At 36.1% G+C, this 18,063-nt stretch overlaps 1 protein-coding gene across 1 annotated transcript; it reads left to right on the top strand.

Moving 5' to 3' along the window:
- Nucleotides 1-9,932: 9,932 nt before the first annotated feature.
- On the top strand, nt 9,933-11,033 carry LOC135199644 (rhodopsin-like). Its single transcript, XM_064227802.1, has 2 exons — nt 9,933-10,184; nt 10,773-11,033. Exons 1-2 carry the CDS (start codon nt 9,933-9,935, stop codon nt 11,031-11,033), a joined length of 513 nt encoding a protein of 170 aa, XP_064083872.1.
- The last annotated feature ends 7,030 nt before the right edge of the window (nt 11,034-18,063 follow it).

Below are 18,063 nucleotides of genomic sequence, written 5' to 3'. Positions count from 1 at the left end.
TAATGGAAGACCCAACAGATATCCTACCGTAAGGACATATAGGAACAAGAATGAGTGGGAAGCAGGCTTTTTTCTTCAGCATATGATAAAGTCTCCATATTCTAATATCGTTAAGAAAATGATTGTGAAGATTTTGTTGTTGACGATAGGGTTTGAGTGTAAAATGTGCAGTTAAGGAAATATACGAAATAAATATGAGAATAAAAAAAACTGCTTAGGAAGTTGTATCTTAGCTTGTTCATCTTCTCCCACTTCCTCACAAGGCAACTGGATCTGTTTTCCTCAATTTAACTCGATGATGGAGAGGAGGGAAAACCAATCGGCCGTCTGTGAGAGAGAGAGAGAGAGAGTTAAAAAGGATTTGTTTGACATAAGTCTTCGGTTTATAAAGAATGACTGTGCAGTTGATACTGTTTACAATTATGAAAAGTCGACTTTCGAAGATACCAGATAAAAATATTATCACTTTCGATCTCGACAGAAGTTTCACTCAGAATTATTTTGGAACCGATCCCTTGAAATCCTGATTTAAGATTTTTTTTTTTTTTATGATTGACATTAATGTACCATAATGGAAATCCACAAAATAATTTTTATCGTGCAAGTTAGATTTTTGTTTAAAGAATTTCCCTCGTCCATCGGTGTTCGTCACGCAAAATCTGTTGTGGGCTAGGCTACTATGAGATTCAGGGCCTCTGTAACACGGTTTTTTCGCAATAACGTATCTATGCATTTCATAAATATAACGCTTATTCAGAGCACACATTATATCTACACATAAATTTTGACTGTATTCTGCATTACTTTAGGTGAATAAATTTGGTACTTACAATGTCAAAAGTGACTTTTTTTTGAAGACGGGCCAACTTACTTACTTAGAGAAAAGGTTTCGAACGCACTCGTTACGTAACTTATGACAGCATTTTTCTTCCCCTCTTTCTCGATGGATGATTGGCTATACGTAACAAAGGCTATACCTCTGGCAACAATGACAAACAAATTTAAATACAAGCAAAGCAGCACACCCTTTATGAACTCTGCCACCTCTCCACTGATAATTGTCATAATGAACAAACCAACAAAATATGTTAATAAATACAAAAAAACTTCGATTATTAGTCTAACTCCCAACCTAAGTTTCCTAAGAATTACAGTCTAGTTTATAGGTCACAATCAGATTGACAAGATGTAGGGAATAGTTGGTTAATTTTCAAAAACATAGTACAAGCTTGATTGATAACTGCTATATCCAATGTAATGCAATTTTTATTTATATTGGCTATCTACCTATTTACTGAGAAAAAAATAGCCGGTACCGTATTTTGGCTTTAAACCTTCACCAATAATTATCGTCAGAATGATAACTTCATGAGGCTCCACCCACTTTGGCCTCGTTATAATTCAGGATAACACTGAAGGCTATCATGGGCATTGTTGGATTAGAAAATTTAACTTCTGGCTATAAAGACTCATTTCTCGAGTAGTTTGTAAGAAGTGCTAAATGATCCTCAAGGATCCCAGCAGTTGGCCTAAACGTTTAATTCATGTATATTACTGCTATACTGTTGCGGCACTACTGCTACAGTAGCATTACTACGCTAGCACAGATACCCCACCCACATCTATGTATCGTTCCGCCATTCATAAAGACTTTTTGGCGTAGCCCGTTTTGGCGTCGGTGTTTCGGCTTGGCCGATTCGGCTAGCCGATTTGGCATATAGAAATTTTCGGCGGAGAGACTGTTAGGCGTCAAATGACTACTTTGTCGCTGTAAACGACATTTAGCCATCAAATAGATACTTCGTCGTTATAGCGCATTAGCTCTCATTTTAACAATTGTTTTTTTTTTTTTTTTTTTTACATTTACTTTTTGGTAGCTTTAGAATTTTCAGTCGTCTAACCCCTATTGTACGAAATGGAAGGAGATATTTTAACAAAACGTGGAAGAAGCAAAGTGATTCACGATGGATAGCTACCTTTTCCTTTTATTTTTGATGCAACGAGCAAGAGTGATTCTGAATTAAAATTCTGGCGATGTGAACAGAAAGATCGGTGTAAAGTAAGATTACATATGAAGGATGGAAAAGTGATTCGCCAGTTGAATCAACATACCCATGAACCTTCTGAAAGGACGTGTTGCATTTCTAGAAAAATTAATCGAACAAAGACGTCGAAACAATCTTGACGCCATAAACGGCTACGCCGAATAGTGCTATTAGTTTTCTGACGCCGAATCGGGCCAAGCCGAAACGGCAGCGCCAATGGGCTATGCCGAAACGTAGCAAACCCCATGGAACAAGGTGAATGGGTTTCTGTCTAGTGGATGGGCGGCGCAACATTTCGCCAACAGGTGTTTTGTATACTTTGCTTACGTAATGAATGTTTTTCGACTCTTGGCTCGTAATCATTGGCCATGGCGTCGGCTAGACAATTTTTACTCTATAAAAATTAAACAAAACGATCGGGTTTAGGTTATTGATAATGCTGACAAATTTTGTGTGTGGCTATAAAATATACATATGTCAACTTTCAGCTACACCCGATGCTTTGACAAGGAGCGAAGTCCAAAAAACCGTGTTACAGAGGCCCTGAATCTCATAGTAGGTTATTTTTGGAACGACTCAAATGAAGACGCTGGTTTCCTTTACGCGAGTTTGTGTCGACCGAATATTGAATTTATGCGGTTCCAGGGTCCTTGGCGCAGCGCATTTGTCTGGTGACGTCCATCGAAAGCTGATTTTAGGTCAGTGAAGTCTCTACTCTCTCTTCATTTCGACAGTTGGTTTCTATGGCTGGTAGATATTTCGGTACGATTAGTGGTTCGGCGGTTATCCATTTCGGTTCATCTGCTCCAAGTTCAACTTAGATTTGGAAAAAATTGACAAGAAATAAGGTATTACTTGACAGTATTTAGAGTTAGCATTGTAGTTTGAGTCCCCTTTCAAGGTTTTGTGCTTTATGATTTTATTTGTCGTCACTTCGTGCATTTTCAAGGCAGCTGTACATTTTTGAAAACTTTTCTGTTAAGATTTTTTTTAATCTTTTCTTTGTACCATGGCCATATAGTTTAATGTGTGTTTTAGACGAAGCACTGCTTAAATTTCTAGGGCAATTTTGCTGGATTTATCCAGTATTTTAAAAAAAAATTTTAAAAAAAAATTTTCACTTTTGAAGTCTGACGCTATGGGTTGGTTTCAGTGACGGCCGTTGAGGTAGTTTCTTTTGTTCCACACCGACTTGGACTTTACCCGCCTCGCTGTCTGCTTGTGGTCCCTTCGGGTTGATTTAAGTTAAGTATCAATTTCGTTTATTGACCGTGAACTCTCTTCTTAATGCATAGGCTTGTGCAATTTGCGTAAAAGATGTCTTTTCCTGTCCGTATATCTCTTAATACATTGTGATAAGTCTAGGATAAATATTTTGATTTGTAGTATAAATATTATATCTTTATCAAATTTTGCTGAGGACCTGCTTGTCGGAATGTGGTTTATTACAGTAAGAAATAAAAAGTAAAGCTAAAGTTTTCTCATTGTTGTGTACCTAGTTCATCACAACTAGTTTTAGCAAGGCTTTTAAAGATTTGTTTGCATTAAACGGATGTTTAATTATGAAGAAAACCCTTTTCCTACAAGGACAATAACATAAAAATTGTTAGTATGTGAACCTGAAGAAAATACTTTAAACAATTTTGTCAAGACTACTTAAATGGCTTTAGATTGTTTTTTTTTGTGTGTGGTATATTTGTACCTTTCTAATGCTCTTTAAACATTTCAGGGAATGATGCTACGATGAATACTCAAGACTGGTTTGAAAAAAGAAATTACTACTATCCCGAGAATCTTCAGAACTTCAATATCCAATATTTTTTACTTTTCCTCCACCCCATCGGGGGCGGTGCCCCTGATTGGGTGGAGGCGCTCCATAGGTCTTGCATAGTAGGCTTGGTGGCCTACTGTGCGAGCCCTTGGAGTTTTTTTGTTGTTGTTGTTGCAGGTGACAGTTAGTTTTAACTTTACTATTACTAGTAATATTTTAAACAATAATTTAATAATTTCAGTAGAATAGCGTCGCACTTAATGTTTTGTATGCAATGGTTTGTATAAATCTGATGGGTTGTATAAAACTGGTCTGAGTTGTCTTTGCCATATATTGTTTTTATGGTTATTGAATTTATTGGCTTAATCCACTCTGGGTCTAGTTACTTTGGTTTTAGTTACTTCTAACCCTAAAATTGTGATTTAAAAGCTATTTTTGGAATACATTAGTTTGGTCAGTTTTTCATAACTTAAGTTTTCAGTTTTAGTTCGATCTGTATAGAAAAAAACTGTAAAATGATTGCTTCTGGATTAATGTTTCTAGTTTTCAAGCTCCCTTCTCATTTTTAGTTCTTGAATCATGAAGTCTATTTATCTTAAAATCCATGGTTATAACTTTGAGATATTTGGTAGATGTTAGTATTTTTTGGTTTTAGGTGTTTGATGTTTTATGCATTTTGTAATTCGAAACTATTTTGCATAAAAGAAAACTTGCGTAATGAGGAACCGTGCACGTTTTTATTTTTTGTACTTTGTATTGAGGTTTGCTTTTAATTTAGTTTTATCCAAAATATTTGCTTTTCATGACTTTAAGTGACCTTGCTCTGAGGGGTTTAGAACAGCGGACTCAAGGATTTGGAGCAATTTTGGGATTAGTTCGTAGAATATTTCTTTTTCCATCTGTTACAAATGAGTTTTTCCTAATTTAAGTTTAGTTTTGAAGTGTGATAAAACAGGTTTTGAGATAAACTCTGCGACCGTAGAATCATGATTAAGGAAGATTCCAGTGTGTGCACCATCCTGTAATTAATGTTTGTAACCACATAAAATTGACCCTGATTGGCAGAAAAAAGGTACAAAGGTGTTAAAATGTACATTTAAGATTAAAAGATATTTTTAAGATTAAAGGATAAGATTTTTAGTGATTTGTCTTAATCGTTCTAATTTGGATTATTGCTGTAGTATATCAAATTGTTAATGAATATAAAGGAAATTGACTGACTTTATTTTGAAATTTCATCCTGTAGTGGTCAGTGTTCTGATGGCTGAGAGGTTAAGTCTTTAAAACATTTCTCCCATCTAGGGTAAAAATATTTGGTATGGCTCAAGGCTCGGCAGTTAACCAAATTAGATCCGAGTGCTTGGGTTTGTCCTTAAATCTCGGTCCATCCAAATCTCGGCAGAAGGGTGTTTGTGTGAAACTGACAAGATCCTAGATATGCGTTGGTTAAAACAAGAAATTAAATAAAATTTTAAAAAATGGGATTGGTAACCTGTATAATCCCTTGTACAATTTAATATAAGAAATAACTTGGAATCTCGGTTAAAAGGCTGTCCTTCAGTAAGTAGTGGGATTTGATAGAAATGGGAAAATTAAGTTTGATGTTTAGGGTTTTTCTTTGGTTGGATGTTTGGTGATAAGTGACCCGAGGTTAGGTTAATGAAAATTATAATGCAGTTAGTGTAATGTATATTTGTGCGCTACAAATGTGATTTTGGATAAAGTTTAAGGTTGGAGTATAAGCAAATCTAATGCATTCAAAGCTAACGCGAGTTTAAATTGCCCAATTACAATCCAGGACTGCAATAATTAACGGGCATATCAACTCCACATGGATTTTTATGAGGAAAAGACAGTGAACCCCTGTATGTATGATATATTTAAGAAAGAGAAGTTGTGCTTCCAAGCAGGCGATAACGGCAGGAAACTCCAAGGGGACTAGCGGGCCTGATCGACGTGCTCCGGGGTTGACGAGCAAATTCTGGCGGGCTTACCTGTCCTGTGTATGTTGTCTACACAGGTGAGGCGATGGAGAGGTGGTGTGCCCGACGATGCCAGTAGTGCGTTCAGTGCGGTACGATAAACATGGTGCCTGCCGCAAAGAAGAAGAAATTGTGTAGCATGATAATTGCTTTGTGTGTGATGAAAAAGAAGAGAATATGGTGCAAAGAATGTCTCATTAAAAGAATGTATATGGTTAACGTACGTCTGCCAGGGTCGAAGCTCAAGCCATCGGGCACCACCATGGTGATTTTGCTGCAAGACCCATCGGCAATTTGACGGTTTTGCCCGTTAGTTAGGGGAGGTCCGCCGATCAGGCCCGGTCGTGTGGACAGGCCTTAACAAACGAGGGATGAAGATGAAATACGCCACTTTGTATTTCAAAGTAAAGTTGCCTGGAAAATGTGTTAAAATGCTGAATGCACTACTGAGCATGGAGTTATATTACTTTTATTGCAAACTTAATAAAATTTTGCGATATCCTCCACGCAATATAGATGATCCAAACAGGTTGCAGGAGGCCAGAGTATATAAAGAATTATACTAGAAGGAAAAAAAAAAAAAAAAAAAGCGTTTCGTCCTGGAATGTTAGTTGGCATTATTAGCATAAGAATGCGGTCTAGGCTGTTTATCGCTCCTGGACAAGGTTGTCAAGTTTGATGACATGAGTGAGCATTACATAACTCTGATATGGATCATATTTGGGAAATGGCTTATTTAAAGCCACAATAATTAGCAAAAATATGCAATGATGATCAACGTTAATAATTAAGGCACGTAGAGTAAATCAGAGATAATTTTAAAGGGAACTTGGCCGAGTCTAAGCAGGCTCGTAGATAGAGGCTAATAAAAACGTCATTACTGAAGTTCTTCCCACTCATTGGCACTGTCGTATGACGTACTTTACTAGACGCCAGCCCAAATACTTTATGAATGTAGACTCGGATGTTGGTAGTAGTGGTAGCAGCAGTGTATGAAGTTCTTATTTTGTTTCACTAACTCAAACGCCTATTAGTGCACATTAAGGGAATGGGCATCAAATGAAAATATTATGGTGTAATATAGTTCTATGCCGCAATTCACATTTCCTTTAACATGAAATATGTACTAAGTCTTAAACACACTTTAACGCACACTGTGAAAACCATTGTTACCCTGGAGTTTCAAGGATACGTAAAAGTATAGTTCAGATGCCCACGAAATTCACTAAACGCTCATAGGGCTTGTGTGGATAAAGACCAGTATTTAGCAAATGAATAAAAATGCATTTCATAAACGTTGCTTTTCTGTGCACTCGGCCATGTAGTATTGATAGTGAATTGATAATGAAATTGTTAATCAGAACGATAATAATCATAATATCACAGATTTTCCTCATATTAATAGTATAATCATCGTTAGTGGTGGTATTCATACTTCGACATCAGGAAAGAGAATGATAGAATAGGCATAAATACATATGTCGTTATACATACACATTCATACAGATATGGTACTTACCTAAATGAAATAATAAACATACGTATATATGTGTATAATGTATATAATATATGTATAATATGTATATTAATATATATATATATATATATAGATATATATATATATATATATATATATATATAATGATATATCTTTTATATATATATATATATATATATATATATATATATATATATATATATAATATATATGTGTGTGTGTGTGTGTGTGTGTATAAAGAGGTCAGTACATAGGTAAGTTTGTTAAAAATGGTCGTTGCAGCTAGTCAGTGAGATAGTTTATCAGTCAAGAAAATTCGGCCATTGTTTTTTTCTTGTCTGAAAAGTTAGAGAATCCTTGATAGAAACAAAATATTTGCAAATCTCTTTTTTCATACTCGTCATTCGAGTCTTATAATTGCTATGTATTCCTATAGTCAACATAACATTGTGCAATATGTATATTTACAAAATTAATTTGAATATTGTCAGATGTATATATACCTAATCTTATTACTTATCCGTGGTATCACCAATGGAAACCGAAATAAAGTATATAAAAAAAAAAGTTAATTCAAACGATTTTGTTTTGCGTAAAGGGTGTCTTCTATAGAAAAATACTGAGTCAATTTGAAGATCATGTGTACAAAAAAAAAAGTTTTGTTAATAAAAATAAGCAATTACAAAAAAATAGTTTTTAAGGATTTCGTTTGTGCAATTGTGAGTGAAAAGTACAAACTCATTTAGTTTGAGTCCAGCTGCATAAAAGCATGCAGCTGGGGAAAAAGACCTTTATATTTTACTCATATGTTTTATACCCTGTCTAAGATTACCATCACAATTATTTTATGTCGAGTTTTTCGTTGTTACTGACAATAACTGACAAGGCGCCTCAGTGGCGTGTTGGTATGGTGTTGGCGTCCCACCTTGTTGGTCGCGAGTTCGATTCTCGGCATTCCATTGAGGAGTGAACGATGTGTATTTCTGGTGATAGAAGTTCATACTTCTGAAGCTTGAATTTCAAGTCAATGGTGGCCCCCTGTTTGCTTGTTCCATATGAATAGGTTCGTGTTCTTAATAATAATAACAATGATAATAATAATCTTATAATGAACACTGCTGCAATAATCAGAAATGCCCAGCAGTAATGGAGGTAAGCTATAGTACATGAAAATAATGTTCCTTTTTTTCTTTATGGAAGAGTCGAATGCTGTACTTCGAGTTGTTTGTGATCGAATGCCCAACAAATCCCTTGAAAAAAATATGAAGAAAAATTTGCTTTGAACTTGTAAGTTCGTAAAAACTCCTCACTCAAGCTGAGGTATGGGAATGCGTACGTCAGTAGTACGCTAGTTTTATTCTCACGTTTTAAGAGAAGTGATTTATTTGTCTCTGGAACATCTAATCACTAAAAAATAAAACTGCCTAGCGATTCTACTTGCAACAGACAAGTGGACCTTTTTTCGTGGGGGGGGGGGGAGGGGGGGCGGGGGCGATTTGGGCTGGTGGTTAAGTTTCCATGATATGAAGGTGGGAAAAAAGATTAACGTATCTTTTTCGTTATAAAATTAAAGTGGGACGAAGATGTCGAAGAAGTCTGTTAAAGCTTAAAAACAATCGTTCAATATTAAAAAAAGAAATATGCATGATAACATCCCAGTTGCTGAAATTATGAGAAATTTGTAATTGGTTGACCGGCCGTTGACAAAACGAGCAGTGTTGGGAATTCTGTTGTCATCTATTTACATGAAACAACAATAACTCCGATTGTTTATGAGCATGTCATTATTTCCCAGAGAAACCTTAAACATCCTCAAAGTCACCCTAAAGAAAGTTGCGTAACCTTTCGGGTGATTTACAACAACCAAGCTCTGTTGTTGGCTTTTGAACACACTCACATGGGGGAACTCAGCGGTAGCATGAAGTCAGGTATATAAACCCCCTCCTGCTCGTGGAACAGTGACACTCCAGCCGCAGCAGCACTTGGAACAGAATCCCGGGAACCTGTTCCTGACGGCTGCTGGTTACTCTCGACCCCTCGAAGCGCTTCGACTGCAAAGTAGGTATCCAAGAGAAAGGAGAAAATATAAATAATGCATTGCTTTTATTGTTGTTCAATTCAAATACAGCTGTAAGATACCCAAAGAATAAAACATTTAGGATTTCTTCATGTGAAAGGTCATAAAACTGTGTTATCAATAGTAGACAGCCCTTAACAAATCATTTTTTAATGAAGACTAGTACTTAAACGTTAATAAAATGCAGATTAATTGTAAAAACTGCCAAGCTGTTCAAAAGTACTTCAGTCACTAAATATTGATTGAATAAAGACTGTTGTAATTATTAAAGCATGCACACAATTCTCCAAGCAAATTAGTTAAATTGCTCATTATCTATGTTAATGATTTTCGTTACTCCATTACCACCTTGAAACCTGTGGAGGTTCATTTTAGAAAAAATATTTCAATTCTAATTAGTGCCAATCAGGCACAGTTGGTTCAAATAACTGGTTATAACATTTAACTAAGTTTAACTATTTGAAAAAGAACCAGTGGCATTAAAAAGTAAATTTCAAATTCCAAAATCTTAGCATAGACGAATTTCTTTCAGATGGGCTACTGGGACGAATCATCCAACATGGGTGGCAGTGACATCCTGGCCTCTACGAACCCATACGGTAACTACACCGTTGTCGACAGGGTTCCACAAGAGCTCTTGGGTTACATTCACAACCACTGGTACCAGTACCCTCCCATGAACCCTCTGTGGTACAGCCTAGTTGGAGTATTCATGTTTGTTACGGGTACTCTTGCTGTCTGTGGTAACTTTGTCGTTATCTGGGTCTTCATGTGCACCAAATCTCTCAGGAGTCCATCAAATATGTTTGTTGTAAGTCTGGCATTTTCTGATTTTATCATAATGTCTTTCATGGTCCCTCCAACTATAGTAAACTGTTATTATCAGATGTGGGCCTTCAGTGGCCTCTTCTGTGAGATCTATGCTGCCATAGGCTCGATTTGTGGCTGTGCCTCCATTTGGGCCATGGTATTCATCACGCTTGATCGTTACAACGTTATTGTGAAGGGTATTTCTGCAAACCGCTGACAAAAACAGGAGCTTTGCTGCGAATTTTCTATGTGTGGGGTCACACCTTGATTTGGTGCATCCTTCCATTGTTCGGATTCAACAGGTATGTCCCTGAAGGTAACATGACTGCCTGTTGGTACCGACTACCTCAGTGATGATCTGTGGGGCCATCTTTTACTGTATTTCTATGCTTTCGATTGCTATGTCCTTCCACTCTTCATCATCATTTATTTGCTACACATTCATCTTGAAGGCTGTTGCACTCATGAGAAACAGATGCGTGAACAGGCCAAGAAGATGGGAGTCAAGTCTCTGAGAAATGACCCAGAAGCCAAAAGATAACATCTAATGAATGCCGCCTTGCTAAAGTTGCTCTCATGACTGTTTCAGCTGTGGTTCATGGCATGGACTCCTTACTTCGTAATCAATATTGTAGGCATGAACTACAAGCCTTTGATTACACCTCTCTTCACCATTTGGGGTTCAGTTTTCGCTAAGGCCAATGCTGTGTACAACCCCATTGTTTATGCCATCAGCCATCCTAAGTACCGAGCAGCCATGGAGAAGAAACTGCCATGCCTTTCTTGCCAAACTGAGAGGGATGAGGACTCAAGTGTGTCTGAGGCTGCCTCAACCAACGAGAAATGCTAAACACTTGATGACCTTTGGGCTACAGACATAACTGGATAGAGTATTTTATATGGAGTGTCCTTTAGAATAAATCTTTGTCCGAAGTTATTCGAATAATTTCTTTGAATAAATCACTTGATATAACCATACTAGTTTATTTTATTCTTTTTTGTTGTCAGTTGTTAACTTTGCTTAACTCTACTATTTTAATACTGTACTTCGGGGGCACCCAACAGAAGGTAATTAATGCATATTTGGGTGTAGTTCAACTTATATTCATGATTTAAATGAAAGAACTTATACATGAACTGTTGAGCTAAAATCAACTGCAATGATCCATGACACCGTCACACCTCCAGAAGGAAACCGTAATAGAAAGCTAAAAGTCAGGATGGAAATTTGTGGTATCACATAAGTAATGGTGAATGATGGTATGAGATGTTGCAAAAGTACTGATGGGTAATATATTACTAAATCTAAATTAAGTACATATATATACTTAACAGCTGATCATACACGAATCGTCTTGTGAACAATTCTTGTGAAGTACGCTCATTACAGTTTAGGAGGGAACGTAAAAGCAGAAATATTTACGTGTGTTTACCTGTTAACATATATATATATATATATATATATATATATATATATATATCTATATATATATATATTATATATATATATATATATATATATATATATATATTATATATATATATATATATATATATATATATATATATATATATATATATATATATATATATATTATATATATATATATATTATATGTATGTATGTATGTATGTATGTATATATATACAATATAATAATATATATATATATATATATATATATATATATATATATATATATATATATATATATATATAACTATCTGCAGTGTGACCCTCAATATCAATTCAGGAATGCCGAAGACACATGAATGTTTTTTAAAAGATATATTCATTAAGAAACGTTTCGCACATGACTATGTGCATCATCAGTCTGAAAAATGACAAAATATACATTAAATACTAAAAATACCTGGATTCACTGGATTCTCAAATGACAATTAAAAACATTAAAAAGACTAAAAACAGCAAAGCAAAGTAAAAACAACTGCTGTAACACCAACCTTCAGGTACAAAGAAAGAAGATAGAATGACCAAAGAAAGAACAAGAACCTCCAAAGACGGACTATGGCCAGATATAGTTGAGCAGAGGAGCAGCCACCGTTTAACGATGGAACGAGTCTTTTAATATATAATGAGACTAAGGTAGTCAGATAATCTGCATCCTTAGAATACCCTAATATGGAAAAGTGCTGCTTCTTGACCTCAATTTTACAATTGATAGCATGATTTTTTATATTTGAATGTTCTGGTCAGCTCAATCTTTGTCCCGTTCTAAAACTCAACCCTAAGTGACTGTAATAACGCATCTGCAACAACCTTTTCGTTGATCCAATATAAGTACCAGGACATCCTGGGCATGTAAACTTATAGATCACATGGATCTCATGAAGGAAGCCATGCAGGGTGGGCCTTTAAAGCCAAACAAGGAGCCAATTTTGCTGGGATTATTTTGATAGCAATTTAAATTAATGCACGGTATCTCAGTTTCAATAATTTGTTTCAGTTTATGCGAAATTTTGGAGTTAAAAATATAAGGGATTGAAGCATACATAAGTTTTTTTTCGGAACATTTAAAACCGGTGTGGCAGGATGAAAATAATCAGGTTAAAAGGTTTGTTGACAGTTCTAAAAACTAGATCTTTGGAAATGAATTTTGTTGAAAGAAAGTAGTTAAAAAATTCAATCTCCTTATGAAATGACCCCAACTGGACGAGTATCTAAGAGCCTTATATACTAAAGTATAGATGGTATTCCATTTAAAACTGGTTTGGCAAGCACTGTAGAAATTATTTGCAAGACCTGTATAAGTTTTCTTTCTGTAAACGGCAGTAGTAAAAACAGAATTAGCTCTCGTGATTAAAACATCTAAAAACGGTAAACAATTATCTCTCTCCAATTCAATAGTAAAATAATGTTAAGGTGTTGCTTGGATTAATAAAATCTAAAAACTGGGTGGCCTGCCACTGATACTTAAAAAGAACAAAGGTATCATCTACATACCTTCTGTAAAACAATGGATTAAAAGACGACGGACAACAATCTAAAAATTTTTGTTCTAAAAAAAAGACATAAAAAATTCGCAAAAAAAACGTTCCTAATGGAGAACCCATAGCAACACCATCTACCTGAGAGTACAATTTCTGATTAAAAATAAAACATAGAATCTTGCACCGCAAGTTCTAGAAGTTGTTTAAAAAGAGACTAGTAAAACACTATGAAATGTAAAATTACCATCTGGGAAAACCTTGTTTAAAATAATCTCTATAGTCTCGTTTAAGGGAACATTCGTAAATAAAGACTCACATCAAAGCTTGGACATATACAGGTCACCGTCCTTACTAATGATTTGATTTTGAAATTCATAACCATTCTTTAAAATAAATTGACTTGAAGTATACTCGCTAAGGAGAGAAACCAGATATTTTGAAATAGAAAAAGAAGGGCTATTATACGCTGCCATAATTAGTCTTATAGGAATTCCATCTTTATGAATTTTTGGTTAGCCCATACAATATACTGAAGGAAGAACCAGTTACATACAGCTTTTGGTAGGTTTTATCATCAATAATGTTATCAGTTTTTAATTTCCTTAAAACCTATTAATACGATCCTCTCGTTTATAAATGTCTAAAAAATTAGGATCACCGTGAGCTACAAACTTAGAAGTATCCGACAGTATGTCTTCAATCTTATTGACATAATCATTCTTATTCAATAATACAACTCCTTTGCCCTTGTCTGGCTTGCAGATCACTAGGTCATCTCATTTCCTAAGTGAAAGCAAAAGTTCCAAATCCTCTTTTTTAAAAAGCGGAGTCCACGTAACCTTTAATTGTGCATAAGTCTTATGTATAAGAGCAGCCATTTTTTTTTTTTTTTTGTTGTAAATTACCCAAGTTTTTTTCCATATCCAAATTAACAAGTCTTTGATACAGACTGTTTGAGAGTCTTAGCAAGGGATCCAAAGTAAATCTACTTTTCCTAAAGCCAAACTGGAATGGAGAAAGCAATTTTATGGTTTCTCAGTGCCATACAAGTCTTTTCCATCAGCTTACAAACACAACTGGTGAGACCTATTGGTCTGTACTTGCTGGGTAAGGAAGGATCATTGTTTGGCTTCTCATAGGGATGATTAATGATGATTTCCAGCTCTTATGAATAATACCAGTTTCCCAGATTTCATTTATTATATCCAGAAGAAATTACTTTGACTTTTCTGGGAGATGTTCAGCATTTCATAAAGTATTTTATCTCCACCAGAGCTGATGCTTTGGTATTCTGCAAGGCATCTTTGAGTCCCTGCAGTGTAAATTTTGCACTATATGGTTCAAAATTTTCTCTTAAACCAAAAGAAATCTGAAACATTTCTAATGTTTTGGAATTCTCGAGACTAGTTCATATGCCTTTTAAAAAGGCATATGACACCACATACCACTTTGGATAAAAAAAAAGTTTTTATGCGATGGGCATTAAAAGAAAAATGATCAGATATGTAAATTCGTTGTTATCAGAAATATATAAGGTAAGAGTTCCTCAGGGTAGTTTCCTTAGTGTCACCCTCTTTGCTATTGCCGTTAACAATGTATTAGAAAATATAACCATCACCATTAAAAGGCTCTTTATTTGTAGATGATTTGGCTCTGTACTGCACAGGATATGATGCTGTTTTCTACTAGCAACTTTATGCAAAGAGTCGTGAATGAAGTTAGCAAGTAGGCTAACAAGCAAGGATTTCGATTTTCTGAATTAAGTGTTGCTGTTTTTGTTCTGCAGGCGCCGAACTAAGGAAACCATTCCAACTCTTACTTATGCCACTGAAGTTAAAAATTTTTTATGAATGGTCACGGATGAAAAGCTCACTTGGAATAATCATATTTGACCAGTTAAAAAGTGAAAGCAAATAGATCAAAAAATAAAATAAATATTTTAGAAGTAGTATCTAATTTTAATTGGGCTGCTGATAAGAAAATTGTTGTTAAGGCTTTACAATGCAGTATGTTTATCTGAGTTAGGCTATGGCTGCCAAGTATACTCATCTGCTTCAAAGACTAAACTTCAAGGAATTGGACACTGCAGTCACGATGTCTAAGCTGCCGGTATGAGGGTGCAGGGTGTGACGCACCGGTTGACATTCTCAATCGTTAGTTCCCAGCCGTGACCAATGGGAGAAGGATGCTCTTGCAGGTTGTAATGAAGTTGGCAATATGCAAGGTAGTTTGTCCTTTCCATACGAAGATACAAAGAGTCATCAGTTGGAACGGATTTGTACACTTATTCTTTAGTTTGTGCCTATTACGACCCTTGTGGGGCCGTGTGCAAGTTCTTAAAGCACCAGGAAAGAGAGGGCAGTAATACAGTGTCCAATAAATAAAGGTCAATGGAGACGAAAACACGAGAGAAAACTTAACAATATTTTATTATTACACAAAGCAATAGAAATTAACAACCGTCAGCCTTGTGACTACAGGACTAATACGCAGTCCTTAAAATAAATCCAGTAAGATAACCTAAACTCTAAAACTGCATCCCTAAGACAGTACAAAAATAACGTAAGGAGTAAATAAAGGGCCCAAATAACCTACCTATAACTAAATAAGGTTAGGAAGGAAGGAGTAGACATACAGAAAGAAAACACTTAAATTCCTACCTAATATTATAAAGCTAAACTTAACATTAACACCCTAGGATAGGGGCAAATAAAATGTTCTCTATATGAGAACTTCAAAAATAATGAAAACCACAGAAAAACTCCTCACAGTTTATAGAGGGAACAAAGGGTTACACCCACACTTGTTGGCGTCCAAAGGTGCTAGGCTGAGGGTCATAGCACTGGGGGAACTCTGACACTGTCTTACAGCAAGCCACCAGGTACGGCGTCACACATCAAGTCACCGCTATCGGAGGGAGTTCTGGAGCACAGGTAGCAACAGGGTATACAACTAATAGTGCCACCCTGAAATAAATACCAAAAGGATATTACCTGTTCGCAGACTCCCTACGTTCCTCCTCGGGCCACAATGCCCCCACAACTGCCGCACAGGCGAAGAAAACGTCCTGGAGGATGCAGAGGTGCCCTTCCTGCGTCCACTCGGCCGGGAATAATTCCTCTGCGTCGTCCTGAGGTCCGCAGGAAGTTCCACACCTCACTCAAACACTAGCCTAGGGTAGGCTACAATAGCTCAGAACGCCGTGGGTGGCACAGGAACTGAGCCCACAGCACAAAAGGTAATCCAGGTAATCCAAGCAGCTTAAGTGTGGGAGGCATGCAAGTCAGACCCGTACTGACTAGAAGAGGAACCTTATCCTCCGAAGAAAACTTTTGTCTCCAAGGACGAACACAGTAAAATCAGGAGATGAAACTGCCAGTCAACACTCCAGAGTCCATGGCAGCTCTCACCAACACCAAAAAGAAACAATAGATGGAGTTAGGAGTGAACTTTTTACACATACCAATGCCGGGGAGTAGGCCACTAAACGTCTTTAGCAACACAGCCTTGTTACAAGAAAAACCAAACTTAACCTTAAATAAATCAACAATTAAAGTAAATCACAAGGCTGAGACTAAAACAAAATTAATGACAATTACGTTAATACCTGATACCTTCCTCCCCGAAGGAAAAAAAAATTTTTTGAACAAAGCAAAAAATTTTTTTTTTTAAATTTTTTTTTTATATATATATATAAATGGAAGACCTGTAAAAAGAGCACATTAAAGACTATTTATTAATTAGACTCAAAGAGTACATAACAAAATGACAAAAACCTGAAACAGAAAGACAGTTAATCTGAAACATAATATACAAACCAAATATATATATACATCTTACCATATACAACCCAAACCAACATGGGCAAAAACACCTCAGCAAAGAAAACCTTAAAGACTAAGAAACAAACCTATCTAGCTAAACCTAAATAAAGTTCAGATACACACCTTAGCCTACCCCACACACACAGCACCACTCCAGATGTCTTAGTATAACACCCTTATAAAAAAAAAAAACTACTAACAGGACAGAATCCATACGAGATCAAAAACTACCATCATATACAGAACTCACAAGCAACTGGGCGTAGTCGCCTACAAGACTAAGTTATGTTTCAAAAGGATAACTTATTAAACTTAACCTACATAGGAAACGCACAAGAACAAACAAAATTATACTACACCGAATAATTTTTTCATACCACCAAATTTGAGAAACGAGCAGGGCAGCGCATGAGGAGGGGTAGGCAAAACATACTTAAGTAGTCCTGGAAAGGGCATCAGGAATCTTATTTTCCGAGCCTTTCACGTGCTTAATAACCAAATTAAATTCTTGTAGAAAAAGCGCCCATCGCAAAATCCTTTGGTTGGCTCCTTTCATCCGTTCGATGAACACCAGCGGGTTGTGATCCGTCCAGATTTCCACGGGAAAAGAAAAATTCGTTACATAAGGTTTAAAGTGAGTCAAAGATCGAACCAAGGAAAGAGCTTCTTTTTCAATGGTTGAGTACCGCCTTTCAGCTGCCAGCAACTTCTTGCTGAAGTAAGATACCGGATGAACTTCACCGCTTTCCTTCCTTTGGAAAAGAACACCTCCTATACCAACGTCACTAGCATCCACGGCGATGATAAATGGCTTATGAAAATCTGGGGAAGTTAAAATAGGATTAGTTACCAATATTGATTTAAGTTGGTTAAAAGCTTTTTCACACTGATCAGACCATGAGAATTTCTTTCCTTTTTCTAATAAACTAGTAAGAGGCTGAGCAAGATCAGAGTAATTACGGACGAACCGTCTGTAATACCCAGTCATGCCCAGCACTCTTCTTACCTCTCTAACATTACCAGGTCTTTTCAAACTTATAATGGCCTCGAGGTTAGCTTGTTTTGGAGCCACCTGACCCAAACCAACCTCGTGACCTAAATAACA

Source organism: Macrobrachium nipponense, chromosome 26 (assembly GCF_015104395.2).
Source record: "Macrobrachium nipponense isolate FS-2020 chromosome 26, ASM1510439v2, whole genome shotgun sequence".
Lineage (NCBI taxonomy): Eukaryota > Metazoa > Arthropoda > Malacostraca > Decapoda > Palaemonidae > Macrobrachium > Macrobrachium nipponense.
Note: the sequence above shows the minus strand (reverse complement) of the source record. Positions and strands in the feature narration are given on the sequence as shown.

Bases quoted from the DNA above. Each gene is read 5' to 3' on its own strand.
- LOC135199644 (XM_064227802.1), top strand. From the start codon at position 9,933: ATGGGTGGCAGTGACATCCTGGCCTCTACGAACCCATACGGTAACTAC. The intron at 10,185-10,772 runs GTAAGTCTGGCA...TGACTGTTTCAG, and splicing joins GTCCATCAAATATGTTTGTT to CTGTGGTTCATGGCATGGAC.